This window comes from Helicoverpa zea, chromosome 2, assembly GCF_022581195.2.
Source record: "Helicoverpa zea isolate HzStark_Cry1AcR chromosome 2, ilHelZeax1.1, whole genome shotgun sequence".
Taxonomy (NCBI): Eukaryota; Metazoa; Arthropoda; class Insecta; order Lepidoptera; family Noctuidae; genus Helicoverpa; species Helicoverpa zea.
Window position 1 is genome coordinate 5,650,896 of NC_061453.1, and position 21,748 is coordinate 5,672,643.

At 36.8% G+C, this 21,748-nt stretch overlaps 1 protein-coding gene across 1 annotated transcript in view; it reads left to right on the forward strand.

Annotated features, from left to right (window-relative positions):
- The window catches only part of LOC124643769 (nose resistant to fluoxetine protein 6-like), a 66,224-nt gene that overhangs the window by 9,610 nt on the left and 34,866 nt on the right, over nucleotides 1–21,748 (forward strand). The window contains exon 2 of the mRNA XM_047182852.1: nucleotides 11,200–11,527. Coding sequence (XP_047038808.1) covers nucleotides 11,272–11,527 — 256 coding nt within the window. The 5' untranslated portion in view covers nucleotides 11,200–11,271. The remainder of the gene's footprint in view (nucleotides 1–11,199; nucleotides 11,528–21,748) is intronic.

A 21,748-nucleotide genomic window follows, 5' to 3' on the forward strand; every position in this document is an offset into this window, starting at 1 on the left:
CAGAAGGATTGTGATACATTAATGTTTTCGTCTATAGAATACAACACGCGCATTAAGCTTTATTGTTCCTCTGATTGTACAGTCGCGGGATCAACTTTAGTCGATGTTCAAGCTAATGTTACGTTCACTGGAGAAATATTCATTGAAAGTAGTACTAGATTTGAACCTAGCAAAGAATATTGTCTGATGAGTGGATTGTTCTCGGTTGTCAATGGTCGCGTATCTTTGTTCATTAAGGGGACTTCTAGAAATCCTTTCACGCTTAGCGCTGGCACTTTGGTAGCCAGGTGTAAACAAGCTTTTCCGGATGTGCCTAAGCAGGTAGAAGAGGTCCTCAGAGTAGAAACAGGGGCTACAACGAGGCCAATAGTTAATTCTGACATAATTACAGACGGTTCACTTGATGCAAATAGTTTACGCGCCCTCCTTGAATTGCTTAATAAATATAGAGGATGCTTCGCTTTTGACTTGCATGAGTTAGGCAGAACCAATGTTGTAGAGATGGAAATAAATTTGAAAGATTCGGAACCAGTGTCCTATAGGCCGTATAGATTACCCTATTGTGAAAGAGACAAGGTGCGTGAAATGATTAGGGAACTATTAGATTGTGGCATTATTCAACCTTCCACTTCGAGTTACTCTAGTCCGATCGTTCTTGTCAAAAAGAAAACCGGTGACGTTAGGCTGTGCGTTGACTTTAGGGCGCTAAATCGGAAAACGATCAGAGAAAACTGCCCGTTACCACGAATTGATGATCAGCTGGATGAGTTGGCAGGATATTCGTTCTACACAACATTAGATCTCGCGTCCGGCTATTATCAAATCCCGATTAAGGAGAGTGATAGACACAAAACCTCTTTTGTCACCCCTGATGCTCAGTATGAGTTTACTAGGATGCCCTTTGGGCTAGTTAATGCACCATCCACTTTTATGCGTATGATCAATCTGGTTTTATCTAAAGCTAAAATGCATGAAACCAGTGCAAAGTCTAAGGAAGCCTCTATCAGGGTCGCGACAGCTTATATGGACGATATTATTGTCCCATCAGTTTCTTTGAAGGATGGGTTAGAAAGATTGGAGGTGGTTCTTGAAGTACTCCAAAATGCCAACCTAACATTAAAATTAGAAAAGTGCTGTTTCTTTAGTAAAACAGTTGACTATTTAGGATTTGAGGTTAGTGGAGATGGCATAAGACCAGGATCTCGCAAGGTCGATGCTGTCGTGAACTTTCCAACACCTACTGACGTCCATAATGTCCGCCAGTTCATTGGTCTGTGTAGTTTCTTCCGGCGGTTCGTGAAGGGATTTTCGATCATAGCTAGACCCCTCACTGCCTTGTTAAAAAAGGACGCAACATGGCAATGGGGAAGAGAACAAGTTCAAGCGTTTGACGCTTTGAAGGAAGAGCTTTCTCGTAAGCCGATCCTAGCCCTATACGATCCGAGAGCTCCTACAGAGCTTCATACCGACGCGTGTAAGATAGGGATCGCGGGTATCTTGATGCAGCGTAATAAGGACGGTATCTTAAGACCGAATGCCTACTATAGCCGACAGACAACAAAAGAAGAGATGCACATGACTGCATATGAACTTGAGACATTGGCTGTCATCGCCTCGTTGCAAAAGTTCCGCGTCTATCTCATTGGTATCGAGTTTAAAATAATTACAGACTGCAACTCGTTGCGAGCTACATTCTTAAAACGTGATCTTATTCCTAGAGTTGCTAGGTGGTGGATCTCTATGCAGGAATACAATATGTCTATTGAGTACCGACCCGGTAAATCTATGGCGCACGTTGATGCTCTGAGTCGGAATCCATCACCTAGCGGATTTACAGTCGTAGACGATTGCGAGTCAATAATGGAGGTCACGGAATCTGATTGGCTTAGTACGGTACAAGCTGCTGACACAGAATTACAGCGGAAGATTTCTATTCTTAAGGACCCTGAAACCGATAATATTGTCGACATTAAGAATAATTACATAGTTCGCAATGGGAAGCTCTATTATAAGACTGACCTCGGGGAGAAGTGGGTAGTACCGAAGGGCGTTAGGTGGCAAATTTTAAAACAATGCCACGACGATATCGGTCACTTTGCATTCGATAAGACTCTGTCTAAGATTAAAGAGACTTACTGGTTCCCAAAGATGAGGCGCTTTGTTAAGAAATATGTGGAGTCATGCCTTGAGTGCACCTATGCGAAATCTACGTTATCTCGAAAACCACCCTTACATCCTATCGAGAAAAGGGAAGTCCCGTTTGATACATTGCATATTGATCACGTCGGACCGTTCGTGAAAAGTTCTAAGGGTAATGCCTACTTGTTAGTGATCATCGACGCATATACGAAATTTTTGGTGATGAAACCGGTCAAAAATACGAAGACTTCGGTGGTCATAGATAAGATGCGTGAGTACTTTAGCATTTTCGGGATTCCTAGACGAATAATATCGGATCGCGGATCTTGCTTTACGAGCATTAAATTCAAAGAATTTTTGAATAAGTTAGGTGTGAGACATGTTCTCAATGCAGTCGCTACGCCGCGAGCGAACGGGCAAGTAGAGCGATACAATCGCACATTGTTAGATGCTCTTACGGCTAAATGTATTGGTTCGGACGAAAAGAAATGGGACGCCCACGTTCCAGATATCCAACTAGGTCTCAATAACACCATCAACAAAGGAATAGGCAAAACCCCTTCACAAGCGTTATTTGGCACCACGTTGATAGGGACCACTGAAGGTAGAATCAAACTTTATCTTGATAACGACTGCGTAAACGAGACCGAGTCCTTAGATAAAATTCGTGAAGAAATCAATGAATACATAACAGATTATCAAGATAAGCAAAAGGTTGCGTATGACAAGAATGCTCGTACCCCTGTTCAGTATAGTATTGGTGATCTGGTTAGTATTGAACGCGAAATACAGTCCACCGGTCAGAGCAGAAAACTAATACCAAAGTTCCAAGGACCGTATAGAGTTGTCGACGTGTTAGGTAACGATAGGTATAGAGTAGAGGATACGCCGATTACTAAAAAACGGAACCGCAGATATTCAGCCGTAGTGGCAGTAGATAAAATGAAGCGGTGGATGAATTTTAATAGGTCTAGAGCAGACTCATCATCCTCAAACGATGGGGAGGATGGTAATAATGAATAACTAACTAATAGATAGGCTATAACTGTAATTGTACCGTACACCCTTAATTATGTAGTAGTTTCAGGATAGCAGAGACCTGTACTGATTATTTATTTATTGGTTATATAGTGGTTTCAAGATAGTAGAGGCTTGTACCACATAATTGTTGAGTTGTTAATATGGTGGTTTCAGGATAGCAGAGGCCTGTACCCCATACTGATTATTTATTTATTGTTTATTTAGTGGTTTCAAGATAGTAGAGGCTTGTACCACATATTTGTTGATTTGTAATATGGTGGTTTCAGGATAGCAGAGGCCTGTACCCCATACTGATTATTTATTTATTGTTTATATGGTGGTTTCAAGATAGTAGAGGCTTGTACTACATATTTGTTGATTTGTAATATGGTGGTTTCAGGATAGCAGAGGCCTGTACCCCATACTGATTATTTATTTACTGTTTATTTAGTGGTTTCAAGATAGTAGAGGCTTGTACCACATATTTGTTGAGAGTTGTGTGACAGGGTGGTTTCAGGATAGCAGAGGCCTGTACCACATATTTATTATTATGTACTTATTATTCTTTGATCTAATGGTTTCTAGATAGTAGAGGCTTGTACCACATGGTTGTTAAGAGTTGTTTAACGTAGTGGTTTCTTTTATACCTTTAAATGTGATATGATTATATAATTTTTCTATTGCAAAACATGTGTGAAATATGTTAATGTAAATTACATTTGTAAATTCAAGTGAGACCCGGATACACGGGGACGTGTAATGATGGCGGATGGCCGAATGTTAGATTCTTAATTTATTAATTATTGATTATACAATGTTAGTATGTAAGAAATGATTTATTGTTCTACATTTATACAATTAATATCTCAATTGACTAATTGTGATCGGCTGATTGGTTGTCTCTGGTTGTTTGACGTGATAAGTTCGTGGAGGGGATAGCCGTCAAACAGTCAGAGCCAACAGGCGGTCGGCAGTCTTTCTTTGGCTGTACTAGTGATAAGACTAATAACGATTGTAATTGTGATTGATTGTGAGGTTATCAAAGTAAAATTGTTTTCGAATAAACACCGTGGAAGTTTTATTCCGTCACCGTCTGATATATTATTACACTTGGTACCGCTGCGGTTTGTTTTATAATTTTAATAAATGATACAGTTTTCGTTTATGTATTTAGGTTGTTGTATTGTTGAATATTTAAACCGAGGATTGAGTTTTGTGGTTGGCGATGAAATGGCATATGTCCAGCTGTTGACTGGGCAAAATAGTGATCAATTTGGTGTACCAATTCTGAATATTCATTTAATTATTGAATTGGTTAGCCATTTTAGTTGTGAAAATTATTTTGAAATGAGTGATGTACATTTTCGTGTTTGAAAATGATGTTTACTGACTCTCAATGCAGTAAATGGAAAGTAAATTATGTAATTATTTGTACCTATTATTTGTTATTACGTGTTATAATGATAGAATTACAATTTTCGTCGTGTGAATATTATTTGTAAGCTACTTCAGACATAAGTAGCCAGATTATACCGACTTATGTATTTTAGAATTTATTACCTACAATGAAATTAAATTGTCTGATTTGAAACAAAAAGGGTCACATTTATTACTCTTAGATATTTTATGTTAGGACTTACTAAAAGTTTATTTGTACTTTTGTGCCTAGCCATTCAACCCTTTTCCTTTGTACCTAAAAAGTATTCTTTTATATTTTTGACATATTTGGTAGTAATGTTATTTAAAAGGATTCTATTTTCAGTTACAAGTCCCTTGTTGTGTTCAATCACAGCGATACAAAAATATTTTTATAAGGTTCTACTTATATTTATGTTATTATTGATTTTTAGGTATTATCTATGCTAACTATACTAATATACTTAATAAAGAGGAAACATTTTTTTGTTTGTTTTAAACTAAAGGCCTAACCTAACTGCAGAACCTGCAAATAATCCGCTAGAAAGTGTATAGAGGCTATTAATATTTCATTCCTATCAACTAGGTGGCCAGAAAACTTTTGAAAGCTGTAACAACAAAAATGTAAAATGGTCGGCATTAACGTCGGGTAAACTAAAGGGGACATTTGGCACAGTTTTAACCATAATGCGGATTTCCACGTTTCACGCACTTTAAGCCAACACATTATACGAAACAAGAACTTTTAATAGCATTTTGTATTCATCTGAAAATAAGAAGCTTAGGGGTTAAATCTGTTTGCATAGCGTCCCTTGTCCGTAGTCCAACTGATAGGAAATGAACATACAATATGTTTTAACTTTACCTTTATTGGTATTTCTGTCTTTCAGTAAATCTCTTTTTGGAACCATTCCGTTTAAAGAAACCTCTGAGTAAAAACTTTACGTTTTATAGTATGTAAATAGTTTCATATGACAGCAAAACTTTTATAGAAAAATGTTTATTGTCGCGAATACTTTTGTTGAACATTCTGTTGGTCTAAACTCGAAGTAATATGAACATGAATTTCATCTGAACTGCAGCCATACAGCGCAATAACGTGTTGAATTCAAATCACAATTTGCATAAGTCGGTGTTCTGTAGCGTGCGCTGTGATGACGTACAAGTTACGTGGGACCCGCTCAACATTCAACTTAACAGCATCACTAGTGCACTAGTTCTAACACAATGAGAAAACAACAACATTTGGTAGTGATTTGGAGATTTGTATCTTGTGTAGGTATTTACAGCGGTACGTGCCTCTAAATCGTATTTATGTTGAAGATGTCTTATTAACATTCAACTTAATAGTGATTATAGTGAATCGCTAGTGCACTACTAGTTCTAACACAATGAGAAAACAACAACATTTGGTAGTGATTTGGAGATTTGTATCTTATGTACCTATTTACGGCGGCACGTATCTCCAAGTCGTATTTATGTTCAAGATGTTCTACTATTCAAGTAATCAGAAAGTGTGCGTAAATGAAACAGTTTTTTTCATTGTCTATTAGAAAAAAAATACTAGGTACCCTAGGTAATATAGTTACTTATGCCTAAATAAGATATGAAATACCTATTGTGTCAAACGAATACCGCTCCGCTAGTTTAAAAATTAGTTTTTAGTATATTTAAATTATGTCAGTTCAGAGAAAGGCTTCTATTTATGAGACAATACTTGTTTGAAAACAGCGTATGTCTAGCAAAGTCAAAATTAAGTCTGCGAATAGGTCACCTATGTAACTTTTGCTTTGTCGTATGTGTAAATGTCAAAACTACAATTGTACGTGGATGCCTACACATCAAGTTCAGACAATTCAAAGGCTAGGCTACCTTTGAAATTCTGAAGTTTGTTGCCTTTGACCATTTCGGTGACTCTCGTTTGATATGATATAGAGGTCTGTGTTGCCTGGACCTAATCAGCAAACTTTTGGGTCTATAAATAAGTACTTAAAGTGCTATTTTTGAATAATTTTACAGATTGCTCACCGATTGCTATTAAAGTTGGCAAGAATGGCCGTTGTTCAAATTACAGCGAACCGATTTTGCCAAAGATTAAAGTGGAACCAAACTATCACATTACAGTCGTATCAAATATTTATACCATGATCAGCTTCAATCGCTATAAAGGAGATTCTATGTGTAAACACATACATATTTTTTATGTTAAGTACGTTCTAGACAGAATATAATAATTCCTTAACCGAACCCCACCTCAACCACTTTAGTTGACGTCGTGATAGTAATATGCGTACAAATCAATTCGTTTAATCCGTTCCATCTCTAGTTCCATAACAGATTAAGCGGCTCACTGGTTGTTACTATGCAGTTAGCAACACCGTAATGAGATAAGGCCTTTCACTGTTTGACAAATCAGTCACGTCGACTCTCAATGTTGTACAAGACCTTTTTGGACCATTTTCGGTAAGACAGTATTATGATTGGTGTCCTAACGTTTTGTCTATTTGAACTAGGTATGTATTTATCATGCCTCGCAGCAGGCATAGAATATTAGCTATTGTCCTACTTGACATATAAATGAATGACAAGTTTGTAAAGGAAAAAAGTTTGAAAATTGAGTTGGGAGTTTCCTAACGAACACCGTATTAAAATTTTGGAATTGCTGAACTGATCATAGAATTCATTTGTTCTCTATCCATTACTCGTGAGTCTATATGTCTACTCATTCATCCATCAATCAGATCAAACCACTGATATTCGGCCTCATCTGTTTACACTGGAGGCCGACCCAATACGCTTGGCAAAAAGGCTGCGTTCATCATATTGATTGATCAGTATCAAATAGCAGACTCTAAAAAAGCCACGACAGTGTTTTATTTTCATTAAAAAAAAAACATTCATTACTACGAACAATGTTACGTAAACAACTGACTACGCAACGCTGAGCCTGTATGTTTATGATTGATTTATTAATATTGTTTCGAACAACAATGAAAGTACGGAACCCAAGCCACCACGGGCTTAGAATGTGACGTAACATTCTATATTTGAAATTATTCCTACAACGCCGACAGGCCATAGCCCAATCAATCGATTTGTAAGTTTGATTGTCAATCGATAAGTAGTTAACAAAAAGATTCAATTGGCAGACCATTATTAGATTGATCAAGCAATAAAGAATACAAACTGACCTGACTTGACCGATATCTTTTTATTTTGTTATAGTAAACTATTAAACAAATTGATTAGATAACGTCTGCGGATGGTGTAAGTGTAAACTTAATTACAACACTTGGGTTTATAGCAAGAAAGGGAGGTGTGTGCGTTTAAGGGCATGTTATCTGTTCAAGTCATTTGTTAAATGGTACCACTGAGCGTGGGCGATTTCCACCGGCTTTTTGTATCATTGGCCAGCTGGACCAAGGGTATTGTGTAAGCTCGGTTACATTTGCTCTCAGATTATGTACTTTGCCATTATCACTTAAGTGAACAATACATTTGTTTATGTACGTAATCGAGTAGCTGTCGGGTAGCAACTGATTGCGTGTGAGTCTAGTAGATATCCTTAAAGTTTTGTCATATTCTTACTAGTGTAAACTTTCTTACGTTATTGTCAATCGTGTCACATGAAAGTGTGTAGGTACCGCAAATACATATCGGTATCTATTTCCGTATTGCCAAGAGCAAGTAAAAGCTACAAGCGGAAATATTCAATCGGTTATAATCAATATGCAAAATCGATTGGCATAAATTCAGCACATTATCGAATCAGCACATTACTCGATTGTCGAGAATGCGCTGTGGTGACGAGAGGCAACGTGGCCGACCACCGTCAGACTCTGCAGACCGCAGTCTGACTTCTGACGCGGAAAGCGTGCCATCCAGCTATCTAGGCCATCCATGCATCAGAAACACGCAGTTGCGATAAGCCGCAATCACGCGAATGACCACAAAATTATTCTGTTCCCACAGTTTAAATGTATTAGCGATACTACGCACCTCTATTATGTGAATTTATGTAACTAAGTAGTTACGTATTACTTACTACGGCTGGTTGCTCGTTGTTATTACGATGGAAAGAGCACCTGTCAGCTAGCTCCGGGGCGCACCAGTAGGCCATGGTCAGATATGAGATCTCTTATAATGTAACTCTTGAATAGGAAAGAACACCCGAAAATGGAATGGTATAATTATTACAAATTGGAGAAACTTTTCGTTTCGTTTGCATAATTTTTCATCGTATGAGCTGATTAATATTACATCCGCAATTCAAAGCAATACAAATTGTGCGATGAATTTCTTATAAATTATGTAAAGCAGTATTTTAATTTCAAATTTTTCGTTTACAATTCGGATGTAGATGTAATGTATATTACGGGATCGTTTTCTTATTTCACTGCTTGTGTTTACCTACGTTTAATTTCAATGAATATTTCTTTACTAAATGTAAGTACACATTTTTGAATAATGCAGAAAAGCGCAGAAATAAATAGTAGAGTCTTGATCAGTGAATCGAGTTTGTCACAGTATAAAGTTTATTACAAACAAACTAGATAAGTAAATACCATAATTGGTATAGGTAGGAGAAATGCACTAATAGCATTAGCAAGTTGTAACAGTTGCACAATGCATTGCATAAACTGATCGGCATTAAAACGCGAGCAAAAATCACGAGTGTGTAGCCATGCTTACAATGTACTTACTGGACTGTTACAAAAAACTTGATTTAAAGTCATACCCCACATGTTAATCTAAATAGCTACGAAATTGCATGTTATTTTGTTGTATTTTAAGTACTTACATGGTTAACTAAACTGTACTAATTTCAACTCATGAAACAAATTTGTACAATCTGTAATGCTAATGGTACAAGTTAAACTTTATGCGCTGATATTCATATACCCTTAGTAACATTGAGGATCGGATAAGTATTTAGTATAGATTAGTATAGGGTAGATTATATAGACGTCGGAAATCTGTAGTTTCGAAGAGTTGGAGATGAATAGATTCCTAAAAGCTGTACGTAGGTACGCCATAGTGAGAACATGCTTTTACAACAAAGTGTTGAATCAAATGTTTCACACGCAGTAACGGGTTGATAGGCTATAAACTAGGCGCTCGCACAGCAACAATGTGGAGTACTTACCTACTCGTAACTCTTCATTTGATGCTGTTCACTTACTTGAGAGTATCTGAAAATACATGGAGAAAAAGGATGAAAAAATAGCTTTTAAACAGAGAATTCAAAATAAAATTATTTAAATTGAATAAAACCAAATTGTCTATTAAATAAATATTTTCTTGTAGACCCAAAAGCGTACGCACGTAGACCACTGGAATCACAATTACGTATTCAGTACCAGACACCGTGTTTATGCAAAAAAGCATCTTCAATGGAGTCTAATTGCCTTCGGCTTGGCTCGCTTTTGTGTTGTTAATCAACGCACTGCGATTGTTTCAAACCCATTGTTCTCCAATGTTTTGGTCGACCCTTGGTTTTATTTTGTAAAAATATAGCCCTGCTATGAAAATGATGTTAGATATATGTTATAAACTATATGCCTCTTCTTACGCAAGAAGCCACGTGGCTTGCTTGTTTTTGGAATAAATGTTAAGACGGTCGCTATTGCTAATTGCCTCTAATCCTTTGCTATTAAGGAACAGGAAAGGGCTCCATATACAACATGTATTAGGGTGAATGCTGGAGCGCAGAACTCCATGATAAGTCCAGCTGCGTCAAAACCCCTTTGTGCTATATAGGTGAGTCGTAGTTTTTCGGAGGGAATTTCCCACTTCGAAGAAAAGCTAAAATATAGGTCGGTTTGCTATACAATAATTATAATTTCAATAAAATGTATAATTTACGTATCTATAAATATATACATGTATTGGCGCGGTTGGATAAAATTCCGATCCTAATAATTTTAATAACAACGACATCAACCTAATATAAAATATTCAAGAAGGTTCGGGATTATTGTTTTCCTATATCTACCAAAAAGGTTGTCAAAATTTAAATTTGGAAGACAAAATCTCGTCGGCCGCGTCCCTCGTATTAGTCCAATAAAAAGGTCTTGTTTGTTTTTGAATTATACTTTGTTAGGCGACGTGAAAACTTCGTGAAGTAGCTTCAGTATAATGTACAAAAGGACAGATAGGTACATTTTTCTTATCGCGTGGACTGATGTTTCTTTGTGCTATTCACAGCGATCTTTGAGCACTCGGGAGGATGGGACAAGCATCTTTTTGGTTTTTCATCCATTAAAAACAGATTGTATACAAGATTATGATAGGGGGATATGTTTAAATAATGTTCTTGTTTTATGTATCAGTAAATCGTTTAATATGAGGTGATTATGTGCTTTAATTAATATCAAAATATCACATGAATTATTCAAAATACAAAAAGAGCACATAAAATTATTAAGTTCAAGTAAAAAATTGCACAATTAAGCCAGTTTTTAATTAAACCATGTTATATGTTCTCTAGAGTGTAGCTCGGGATTATGCAATGTAAAAAACGTTCATTTTCCGAACGTTGAAACGGAACGCGAAAATTGTTTAATCGATTTTTTCTTTTGAAATATCAGTTATATTTTTTAATTGAATTTATTTTCTTTTCAGGTATAGGTACTGCAGCATGGTGAATGTGATTAATTGAGTATCAGTGTTGATTGCTAGTTTTTTGTGTTTACAATGATGTGCGTCAGAACATTTGATTCGAGAACGATGTTGGTCGCAACTTTGTTAGTGATGGTGAGTGTAGTGGGTGCTAATGTGAACTCTACGGGTGTGTCGGGGGCATCCCGCATGGCATGGATGAAGTCCCTGCTGGATCACCACAACTGGATGGAGTACATCAATGGCAGCTTGTCTCTGCCTCAGAAGTGTGAGACAGATCTCAGGATCTATCTGACAGCGCTCAACGATGGACAACTCTGGGCTTCGAAAAGTAAGTAACCTGTTGTTTGAAAATTATGTGCATACAGTACAACTATTACTTATTTTGGAAGTGGTATCTTAGGAGTAAATAGGAGAAACTCTAAACCACCCACAATGTTATTATTTTTATAGTTCGGCCATTCAGAGAATGCGTTCCTGACACGTCGCGATTGAACTGACTGAATTATAACATTCATTGATTATTGATATAATAATGTTGTTTTAATGCTCCTCAATTGTTAAAACGGTAAACAACCAGCAAAAATATTTTTATCGTAACTGCAACGCCATTGCAAAGTTACGTCGTCAGTTCAATCGCGACGTGTCAGGAACGCATTCTCTGAATGGCCGAACTATAATGGATATTTTACTGTTTCTTATGAAACATATTGCGTATTAATGCAATAAAATAAACTTATGGTATAACTGAATTGTTATCGCACTCATTCATAAAAACAGAAATAGCATTATCAATTTAATATTTTCCGCTTACCTGGTGTATAATAGTTGCGGTATTGTACCGGTGGGCCCTCGCTGCACCTGCATAAGCGTCAAATAAGACTTGTAAAGAAAGCAGCTGCAAGCGCTATGCAGCGCCCTTGGCAGCGCCCAACTAGGTCGCATACCTTACAACTTACCTTATAATAACATCCATAATAAGTCAAAACTTTGAAGACTTCTAATTTTAGAAAATATAAAACAATAAATTCTCCCCTTGATTAATTGTTTCAGTCTTACTAAGTTTAACTATATTGCGTTTGTCACGAATTGCTGCCCCAATTTCCTAAGTAAGGGATTAAGCAACAATAAAAGAAAGGGGATAAGTCTGAAGTGAATTTGTTTTTAATCTCATGATAAGAAGTTCTTCGACTAATCATTTCTGTAAGCGTCAAGATGCTCCGTCTATATACTACCGAGCCTACTATACATATGTATATATAGTAGGCTCGGTAGTATGATGAAGCAAGCGGGCCTCGCCATTCAAGCGCAGGCGCGAAGTTTTTATTCGCATCACATCCGATCATTACTGTCCGTTCATCCTCACCAATCATGCATAAATGTATTGTGGAATAAATCTAAAAATATATTAATATTAAACAGCCAGGGAATGTTTATTGGATTTTTTGAGAGGATTTTTATTATTTATTCCCCATTGTTATGGAAGCAGAATGATATGCAACAGCTTTTGTTGATTCAAGTGTAATTTATTTGCAAAGAGTTTTTCATTTTGCCAGTTCAATAGATTACCTTAAGCAGGGGAATATTTCCGGCTCTGATGTTGCCACCACGCTGCCCTTCGTAGATAATAAATATCCCCCGGCCTCTTGAATCTTCACAGTAGCTACGTGACCAAAATGAGGATCATATCTTTTCGTCACGGTCACTATTTGATTCAACTATCATTAATCAGGGCCCCATAGTTTTACATCTGATGGGTGCTTGACTGGCTTCATTCATCTTGTAACTCATCTGGAAGGTAATAGAGCAAACAACTTTCCCTTCGACCGAATGATGCATAATCTGTTTCGAAAAGTTATTTATCAAAGCGGAAATGTACTCAACTGCCTACATCTATTGAAGTGAAATTGTTTCGCCACGTTTTGTAGCGAGTAGGTAAGCTTATGATGATGTAGGTTGTCCTCTAGAATTGATCGCTTTGGAGCGAAATCATAAACGTTTCATACTAGTTTTCTACATCTAACACGATCACTTAAATAAGTTCTTATGAAACTGACGATAATTTAATCCTATGTTAGACACAAGTAAGTGGAATAATTTAATCCGTTGCGCTTCTTTTACGGCGTTTTAATTTAAACATTGGCCTGCAGCAATCTCACGTTAGAGTTAAATTACTTTTTTATAACGTTCTTTGCAAGTTTTTAGTCAGAAAGAAGCTAAAGCGATTGAGTTGAAAATTATAAAGTTAACCTAATTTACTTTGAAACTTGCTCGCATTTAACATGATATTCCTAATTGTCAGTAAGTACATACAATGATGTGTATACGAATATTTATTCGGAATACAGTCGTCCATAAATATGAATATTTGTCGATATTGCGTGATGTTATTTGGGGATCAAGGGCCATTCGCCATGGAAGCGGAACAGCTACAATATTGATGTTGGTCGCCATCTGTTCAAATACTCGTAGATTAAATTTTCAATTGAATTGCAACCGCAGCAGACACGGGAACAAACGAGCAGCCGACGCTTTTAACGATAAAAGCGTCAATTTGAATACTCTAATATTTTCTCTGTTCGCTAATTGTGTTAGTTATCGGTACTCTGTTTCAGCAAAGCGCTGCGATTGGAGTTTCATTCGTGCAAACAATTCAAATTATATGTGTTAACACAAGCTACGGGTATGAAAAAATTTTGTTAACTCATTGCAGTCCTATTTCACAGAGAATTTGTTATCAGTAATCCAAACGGTCCCTAAATAAACTGAAAACCGCTTGAGGGTAAAGGAGTGACGTCACTCATAAACAGCATCGCCTATTAATTGACTGCCAATCATGGACTGCCTATCATTCCCAGGGAATCTTGCTTCTTGGAAATCCATTCAGTCGGCCGTTTCGTATCGCATCGGTATTTCGTAGCGGATAATTCCGGTAAATTCTAAGGAATCGTTTTACTTTCTCAAGACGTCGAACAATGTCTAGATAGAAAATAATCTCTTGGATATACCTAATATATCTCATGCACTTACGAGGGTTGTAAACGTCGTCGTGTAAAACTAAGTTATTTCTGCGAGCATGCCTCAGCTGACATTACTTCTTACATCGAATCACGTCCATCGCCATAAAAGTTACGATTCTAATAAACATTATGTGTAAGAGTGTAGCAATGTATGTCGACTAGTGCGAAACTGCGAATAACGAATTTATACATAGAACTCGTAACGTGATTTAAAATCTAGTCTCCGTCGTCCCTTTTGAGAATGAACACGCCTTTTTATGCACCCAAATGGCGGGCAAGAAAAAAATCTATTACATCGCATCACATTTAGCGGAAGAGATTTCAGAGAAGTGGTCCGCGGTAAATGAAGCTAAATGAGTGTGCTCAGATAAATGAATAGGCGAGGTGATGCTGCGCGCTGGTCCGCTCAAATGTACAACTATCTAGGAATAATGCTTATTGTGCGGTTTCATTTATACACCAGTAACACGGTTGTTTTGTGTGCTCGGAACAATGCGCGCTACGGATTCGGCTAAATTAACATGTTCCTATAAATAACCCCATTTCACAATTGCTAGGACGGTAAATCGGGAAACGGAGGGCAATTAAGTTCTTGGCATCATGACATTGTACTGTGTTACCTACAAATTACAGTATTTGCATATTACCCAACTCTAAAGTAAATTCATGAATTAAAGATAGAGCGCGCTTTTAGCTACTCGTATTAAGTAATTAATAACTTACTTACTTCTACATGATTAAGTTTTATGTCAGTACCTACAATAAGTAACTTCACAGAATAGGTAATATTTTAGGAACCCTATTAGATATTCATATGCATCCAAGGAGCCGACAACATCGTTTGCAAAGAAAAACGGTTGCCAAGTACCTAATCTATAAAATATTAATGTAATAGCCCCATTACTTTGTTATATTACCCCAACAAATATTTTACAATTAGAAAAGGCACCGAAAACGGGCATTTGAGAGATTTATGAAACCTTTCCCGGTTTTGTTTGTTCGGTAGACACGAATATGATTATTTCCTTTGACTGAAAATAAAAACGGGACGGTTTTTCGAACATTCGGCCACATAAATCAGGAGAGTCGACTTATTGTAAAGTTTACTCACGCCCACCTGCAACTTTGTCCTGAAAACAGAATTTATGTGCGCGAAACTGAAACCGAAATAAAAGTAAGGAACACCCCCTTAAGTTTATGCAAAATCCCGCAATTAAGTTGAAAGGCACGTTTTGAAGTTTACGCTAGAATTTGAATAGGATATTTAAATTATTAGTAGATATAGAATTTAACGATCAATTACTGCATAATTACTTAACCTGAATGGGTAAACGGTGATCATTTATTAATACCAGGTTAATTATTCTAAAGGTGAAATGTTATTGTAGGAGCGAAAATAACTTTATCTGTCTGTGAACCGATTTAAATAACTCAGATAGTCTAGTATCTGAGAAAGAATATAGGTTATAATATGTATATTTTAATCGGGTGCAGAAAGTAGTTCTCCGGGGCCCGGTGATCCGGGTGATCCGGGTGCAACAGCTTCTTAAGAATAAAAACACAAATAACTTGCTTATTAAGTATTTCCCGCATCCTTGATTATTTCTCTAATAATCTAAAATCAATACCGCATGGAAGTTTGTCGAAACTTCTGCAGCAGTCCTGTACCCTTATCAATGCTTTTACTCGTAACCTTGACACTCGATTACCATGGGAATGTCTCAACTCTTGCAAACATCTCAAATATTCATTTAAGCAGTAGAGGACGGATGCTGTACCTACTATCGGATAACATCGGAAGAGGGATGAGGAAAACATATTCAAAGAACGTTGTGTCTTTTCGTTGAGTTCAAGTAAATTTTTGTGTTTGGATGCCACTTTTCTGTCTTTTGTACAGTCTATGAGATGATATGATCGCTTTAAAGAAAGGCATTTCTATTCTTATTGTCTAACTTTAATAACAAAACCCAGCTTGAAGTTACATAAATTCTAAAGAAAGCTTAAAGATAAACTGAAGATTCACTGCTTTATACTTACCACCTATCCAGGTGCTCCCAAAGTAATTGTTTCCAAGAGAACACATAACACCAGAAATGTTGTTTAACGCTTAACTAACAGTACAACACGTATTTATTCATTGTTTAGTGCGTAGTAAAAGTAGTTTCAGTGTTTGTATGTACATTGCCGCCATTATTTGTGCGGACTTTTGACTCGACAATTTGTGTTTTAATACACAAAATGGGATTTTCGGCTCTTTCAGCTGATGCTTGTCCTAACGAGGGATCAACCTACACACAAACATTACAATATAAATAATCTACTGTGCATATATTTTCTAAAGCTATTTTTTTTTTTATACCTACGTGATTCATGTTTACAATGTTGTTAGAAGTTGTGCGGTTTCAGGCGATAACGTCCCAATGTGTAATTTATTTACCGTCGTCGACCTTTCTCGTATCGTGCTCGTGCCGTCGCCCTCCCCTCACGGCCTACTCACCTTTATTTCGCAATTATTTACCAGAGACACCTCACTTTAGAACAAGATTAGTTTTTTAATTTAAGCTTCTTTGTGCAAGATACTAGATAAAACTTTGCTCATAAACAATGCGGGTACTTTTACAGTTTATTTAAATATTTATTTATTTAAATGGCCGCTATTTGCATTGTTTTTAAGGGTTGTTTGGTGCGAATTTTGATAGTTATGTCCCAAGCTGTAATTGTTTAGGTAATAGTTTGTATCTTCTCTATTTTGTTAACTGCAGAAGTTAAGTTTAAATTAAACGCTGCATAGTATAAAATAGAGAATTAAGCGCAGCTTTCGGAAAGCGCAGTCAACTTCATAATTGGTAGGATACTCACTTTGAAAATGAGAGGGCTTTCTCAAAGTCTCAAATATGTACTAAACATTTTGGATAGCATTTATACTTTTTTACTTCTAAATACTAAGAAAAAAATGTTCATCAATGTTCATTCTATTTTCTAAATGTATATTATATTCTTAAACCTTGCCCTAGTCTATAGTGAGCGGAATCAATAACGTTACAATAAGTAGATCAAAAATAATGATGAAAAGCGAAAGAATTTTTACCGAGTAAAATGTTCATGACAGAGACTGAAGAATGCTTTTGAAAAGAACAAAAATTACTGAACATTTTTAAAATGCCTGAGAAGTGGCGCTATGCTTTTAAACTCACTCATTTATGAAGTAGGAGAATAAAAAGTAAAAAAGTAATTTCTATTTGACCTTTGAATTTAGTAAGTGATGTGAGTGAACTGTAAAGGCGGACTACGCTAGACGAATCAAGCACGAGCGGAGCACGAGCCGAACACAATTCGTCTAGTGTGGCCCAACTTACAAGCCTCTAACGAGCCCGCTGCGAGCATTTCGTTAGTGCTCGGCTGCGTTCCGCCTGTTGTCGGTTTTTGACGAACACAAAGGGATTTGCTTCGCGACCACCGCTATAATAATCGCTGCAACAGCAGCGGCTACTGCAATATTATTAATATCGTCCATATTCGCCAAGAGTCGCGAACTCACTGCTGAAAACTACGTTCGAGAACAGTCATTGTTGTAGGTTCCTTGTACGTCCACACTTGACGCCGCGAACGACGAGCCAAGAACGGCTCCGCTTGTGCTTCGCTCAAGCTCGGTTCGTCTAGCGTAGACCCGCCTTGATATAAGTTTAAGAAGTCACCGTATACCTGTCCGAAGTAAATAACTTTCATCTGAGCGCAGACAGTGAAACTTATTTGCTGAGAGCAAACTTTGCATTCCTTCTCTGATTGTCCTGGACTAAGAAATTACAATTGTATTGTTATGTGATGCCACTGTGTTTAGCTTTATTCAAGTATTCCGTATCTATGTATGTTCATTTTGATTAAGTTACCCTTATATTATTTGGCTGTTTAAACAAAATATAATAAAAGTTTGTAAAAGCTTGACTTTTTGTTACAAAAAAATGTTATTAATGTTTATTTTGTCTGATAAAATATTTAGGTAAGGTAGTATATGTAGAAACCTTGCCAGAAAATTTGGCAGTATAATTTGAAACTAGATGTTATTATAGCATATTTCCATGAAGAAAGCATTTGAAATTAAATATACGCTCGCAGTTTTAGAATCTGTTTTACGTCGACTTTAATGCCAAAACGGTTTCTGCTAGACTGCATGTGATCTTAAAACATTTGCTATTAGACTAATAGGTTATTCGATAAGTGGATTAGCGATTTCAATAAATACAGTACTTATGCTTACAAGAAATTATGACCATAAGAACATAGCCACTATATAATAATGCCAGATTACAAGAATATCCGTTTCCCCAGATATCTTCGTTCTTCGCAATCGTCTATATTTCGTCATCCTTTGGTACGAAATCAATTCAATACGTCCGAAAATATTCCGTTACGCCCTTTCTAATTTTACGCCGGACTTGTCTCACATAATATCCGTCAATATCGATTGATCTTAACACCGTCAAGTGGTTTATATAAAACAGCGTACACATTACACTGGATAGCAATAAAAATAACACTTCCTTCAATTTAATGTATCCTTCTTCCATGTCTATTGTATATTGTGCAATAAAATAAATCCATTGACACGGCTTACTATTTCCTGCATTATGCTGATATCCGTTTACACCATATTTTATGCAAACATTGCCAAACGACGGTCAATAATGTACTAATTAGCGTTAATAGTGAGAATGAGTTTCTCAAGCACTCTCCACCGAGGTCCGGACCTACGGGTTACATAACCGACGAACTAGTCTACGTAGGTATAAATGAAATTATAATAGGCGACCTACTTGCCGCATATTTCGTCGAGATGATCATGTTTGCGAGATGTAGCGCGGCGTGCCCCTGCATCTCTCCTGCGCCTCAACTTGATGCGTCGCCGGGTCTCTTCCACGTGGATCCTATTATAAAACCAAGCGCAAAAATACGACCGTCTAAAATTATTTACTCTAGATATTAGTTTCCATTTTCACATCTGCCACCTGGAATTCTGTATTTAAACAATATTTCGTGTGGAGAGGATTGTCTTTGTTGCTCGTAAATTTCTTAAATGTCTACTCTGAATAGCTGAAATTCTGTTGGTAAATATTGATAAAGCGGCTCCCGTATAACAAGACCAGAAAGCGCTCATGTTTAATTAGAGGTATTATTGGAACGTGGAAATTTCTCTCGTGTGGACTTATACGGCAGACTCAAAGGGAGCGGCTCGTCAGGTTAATGCCTGAATAATGCAAACTGTTCCATCGCGTTCTCATCTCTTCGTTTACCGTATAGTTCGTTAATGCCTTCATCCGACGCCGTCTATGCCGCTTATCTGTTGTTTTCAGCAATTATTGCAGTACATGCATTTGTGCTAGTCTCTAACCGTCTTACCACAAAAACCTTTTAACGTCAGTTTAAGACTTGTCTAAAAAAATGTCAAATTATGACGTTGACATAAGGTTCATTTTGGAGACACATTTTTTTTAGACAAGTGTAAAACAGTTGTTAAAGTTTTTGTAGTAAGGCCATAAAAGTTTACGAACTTTTTTATAATTGTGCTTTCATTTTGCAGGCGTTTTGTTACTTAAAGAAATATGCAATTAATTTTGGGTTTCATAGAAATGAGTATTGATTTCCTATTAGACTTTTTAGATATTATATAGGAACCTATATACCTAGATATAACCTATAACCTAGATACACGTGTGGTTTGTAACATTCAGCGGTTTGTTCACGAATGTTTGGTGCAAGTTGTCGCATGTTGAAATGGAACCGGTTGCCTTCACGAACAATCGATCGAACTGTAACGCGATACGAATAAATCTAATATCTAGATTAACAAACATCACTAATAGACGTAAAGCCGGATTAGGCGCATACATTATATGATGTAACTATCATTACTTATAGGCTACTTACCACAGAGGTTGAAGTTAATTTCATAGATTCTCATCTAACCATTATTCGTACGTAAGTTAAATGCGGTCATTGTTTAATAAATAACGAAGGAAATTGAATGGATTTAAGTACTTACGTATATCTAGAGCGTACAGGAAATTACTCTCATAATTTAGTGTGAGTTTATCTCACTCATAGTAATATTGTGCAACAATTTAATTAAAAGGCAAAGAATTATTCTTTATTATAGAGACGAACCTTAGCGAGTGACGCGGGGATTGAGAAACGCGTGCTCGCCGGCTTGTGACGTAAGGCGCGCGCGCAGTCGACGCCGCGGCCGCGCAGACCCAAGCTCTTGCGCAAAATACGCCTCATAACGTAAATCGCAAATTTCATAAGTAACCCGTGAAAGTTAGCGATTCATTTCACTCACACGCACCGAAGCGGCGTATCGAAGGTTCTTGTTAAACAAGCCACGCTCGAGGTGACATAATCTGCGTAAATCTCATTCCATCAGCTAGTTAACAGCTATATCTGTGTTTTATGTTAATGTTATTGATTATTGTATTTGTATATCGAGTTTCAAATGAGGTGCGAGTCAATTTCACTTTGGTAACAGAACAAACAGTTCACTGTTCTTCGAGTTATTCTGAGTGTGTTTTCGTACTACATAGTGTGACATTGCCTTTTAAATTTTGGTTCCGTAAGACAGTTATTGGTTTTCCGGCTACAAAAGTTGTATGTCACGATTAAAAGAGAATCCAATAAATAACGAGAGTCCCACAGTATAAGACAGCAGCATAGTATCATCGGATAACAATGAACTATCAATAACACCCTGCTTACTACTTGGAGGCGGGTAACCGTGACGGTTATGTTCAAGTTATGTCATTAATTGCCAGTTGTATGAGGAAAATTGACACTGTTATGCTCTCCAAGAAATTAAGCAAGAACCAAGATCCGCTTGAGAAATGTATATTTCGCTATATCGAAAAGGTTCGTAGCAAGAAATTGATTATATTTAAAAGTAATCGGTTACGTTAATCTGAAGAAAAAAAAGCAAATTATCGTGAACTGGCATGCAGCCTCACTTTATAAATTTTGATCATTATTGACTTCAAAATAAAAGAAAACAGTTGAAGAATCCATTAGGTTAAATCACTACTTAACAATAAATTAATTTGTAAGTAGGCACGGCTAAATCGAATCATCAGTCACGAGTATTATGTCCTCTCTTCCTCCTTTAGGACTCTCTTCCTCAGATTATGGGAATTGCCGATAGCAGTCAACGCAGTTGAACCGCGGTGCTATGTAAATACATTAGTTACCTATAGCAAAATGGATTCAGTTCGACAGCTTCGTACATTATACAGAGTAATAGAGTTACAAGCCACCATAATTTGATAACGTCGTGTGCACCTCCACATAACCTATAATGCAACATATTTTGTCAGATATAATTGATTGGATTTCGGGTGTCCGAGTTTCCAAAAAGCTTTTTGTCACAGTTAATAATGTCCCAACATTTCTCTTCAACCTTGTTTGTCAGCAAGACAAAGCTTTATGACGCGTTGACGGTCTTGCACTTTAGACATACCATTTTATTTACTTTATTGTATTGGCTAGTCTTC